The 1,605-nt window shown below is 41.2% G+C and overlaps 1 protein-coding gene across 1 annotated transcript; it reads left to right on the top strand.

Moving 5' to 3' along the window:
• Positions 1–390: 390 nt before the first annotated feature.
• On the top strand, positions 391–1,343 carry LOC120453242 (neudesin). Its single transcript, XM_039637849.2, has 2 exons — positions 391–549; positions 606–1,343. Exons 1-2 carry the CDS (start codon positions 513–515, stop codon positions 1,175–1,177), a joined length of 609 nt encoding a protein of 202 aa, XP_039493783.1. The 5' UTR covers positions 391–512; the 3' UTR covers positions 1,178–1,343.
• Positions 1,344–1,605: the final 262 nt, after the last annotated feature.

Below are 1,605 nucleotides of genomic sequence, written 5' to 3'. Positions count from 1 at the left end.
CAAGTACAGCCAATTTGATAAAAACAGCAACTGACAGCAGACTGGCAATGTTTTCATGCGACATTTTTTACGATAGCATTTGGCATTAATGTTAATAGCAAATGGCGTAGACACACGCGGTAGCTATGTGCGTTACACTCGAAGAAAAACAATATTTTAATGAGTGAACAACAGCAGTGTTGATTTGTGTTTTCAACATGCAGGTATACAAAGATTTAGAAGAAATAGAAAAATTATTTTCTTTACAAGAGTTTGAAGGGAATGAGTACTAAGCCATTTCTTTAGGTGCACGTAATTTATATGACTGATGTAAATGAGCTTGGCAGCAGGTGGCTTAACATTTTTATTCGCTCCGCACTGCGGTAAATTGTTGTTAACTTGGCTTAATTGAGTATGATCAAATGGCCGCTGAGTTTGCACTCGAATATATTTCGACTGAACTTTCAAAATTCATGAAATGCTGAGCACGAAAACAACAAAAACAGCGCACAGTTAAAGTTTTTAGAAAAGTCATGAATATGCCGATACTTGGTGAAATGTTTCCTGCAAGTAAGTAAACATATTTGATACTACTTAATTACTTAAGAACTCACTGTTTCTTTTAGAACTGGGTCCCAATTTGGTGACAGCCTCTAGAGTGCTTAGAAGTCCGTTAAGTCAGGCGTTAGTGTCCTTTTTGGTGGGCTACTTTGTCACCACAAAGTTGTCGCAATTTTATGGCAAGTTCAAGAGGGACTCTGAGAAATGCGAGGAATCGCTGGAGGACTTGGACATACCGCCCAGGGAGGAGAGTGAGCCAGCGAACAAAGGACACGACATTGTCCTACTCACCACGGAGGAGCTAACTGCCTTCGATGGCTCGAGCCCCAGTCTACCCATTTACACCGCCCTGAATGGCCTCATATACGATCTGAGTCCGGGCCGCGAAAGTTTCAGTAGTCATGGGCCCTACTCCCTCTTGGCCGGCTGTAATGCCAACAAGGTCCTGAACATTGCCTGCAATTCCATGGACGTCTGCGCCGCGAATGTAATAAGTCGCTGGGAGCAGAGCCTGAAAGCCGAATTTAAAATCGTGGGTTACCTAGTCGATGCGGATATGTATTTTGATGGTGACAGTCTGGAGAATCATGAAGTTTCGGCCACGGAGGATCAAACGGAGCAAACTGATGTCGTTTAGGATGCTGTGAATATCCCATTTTGTTAGCTTGGCAATAAAATATTATTGATTGAAACTAGTAATTTACTTCCAAGCTAACTGAAGGGGAAATTCTACAACAAGTGGGTTTAAAAAAATTACTTGTAACTTAAGCTATAAACTGTAGAATAAACAAAATTAATGAAAACTTCTTTTGGCTTCATGAGCAAATACTTTCCACTGGTTTCAGGTTGCTTAACAAATGGCCGACTATTTCTTTTAGAATCTCCTCCTGGCTGAGATTAAATGAATTCTCCCCTTCTTTTTTTTGCCATTTGACCGAGCTCTTGGCATTTGGAAAGCCGGAAAGTTTTTCCGGCTTTGTCTTGCGCTTTTTTCCGCAGCGGTTCGACAGGAAAATATCGACAACGGCAAATGTCGATAACAACAAATTGTTTGTCGTGTTTTCC

Source organism: Drosophila santomea, chromosome 2L, assembly GCF_016746245.2.
Source record: "Drosophila santomea strain STO CAGO 1482 chromosome 2L, Prin_Dsan_1.1, whole genome shotgun sequence".
Classification (NCBI taxonomy): Eukaryota; Metazoa; Arthropoda; class Insecta; order Diptera; family Drosophilidae; genus Drosophila; species Drosophila santomea.
This window is presented reverse-complemented; position numbering and strand designations above follow the sequence as displayed.

Excerpts from the sequence above, each read along its gene's own strand:
- LOC120453242 (XM_039637849.2), top strand. The coding sequence starts at position 513 with ATGAATATGCCGATACTTGGTGAAATGTTTCCTGCAA. Across the intron at positions 550-605 it reads TGGTGAAATGTTTCCTGCAA|AACTGGGTCCCAATTTGGTG; the intron begins GTAAGTAAACAT and ends TGTTTCTTTTAG.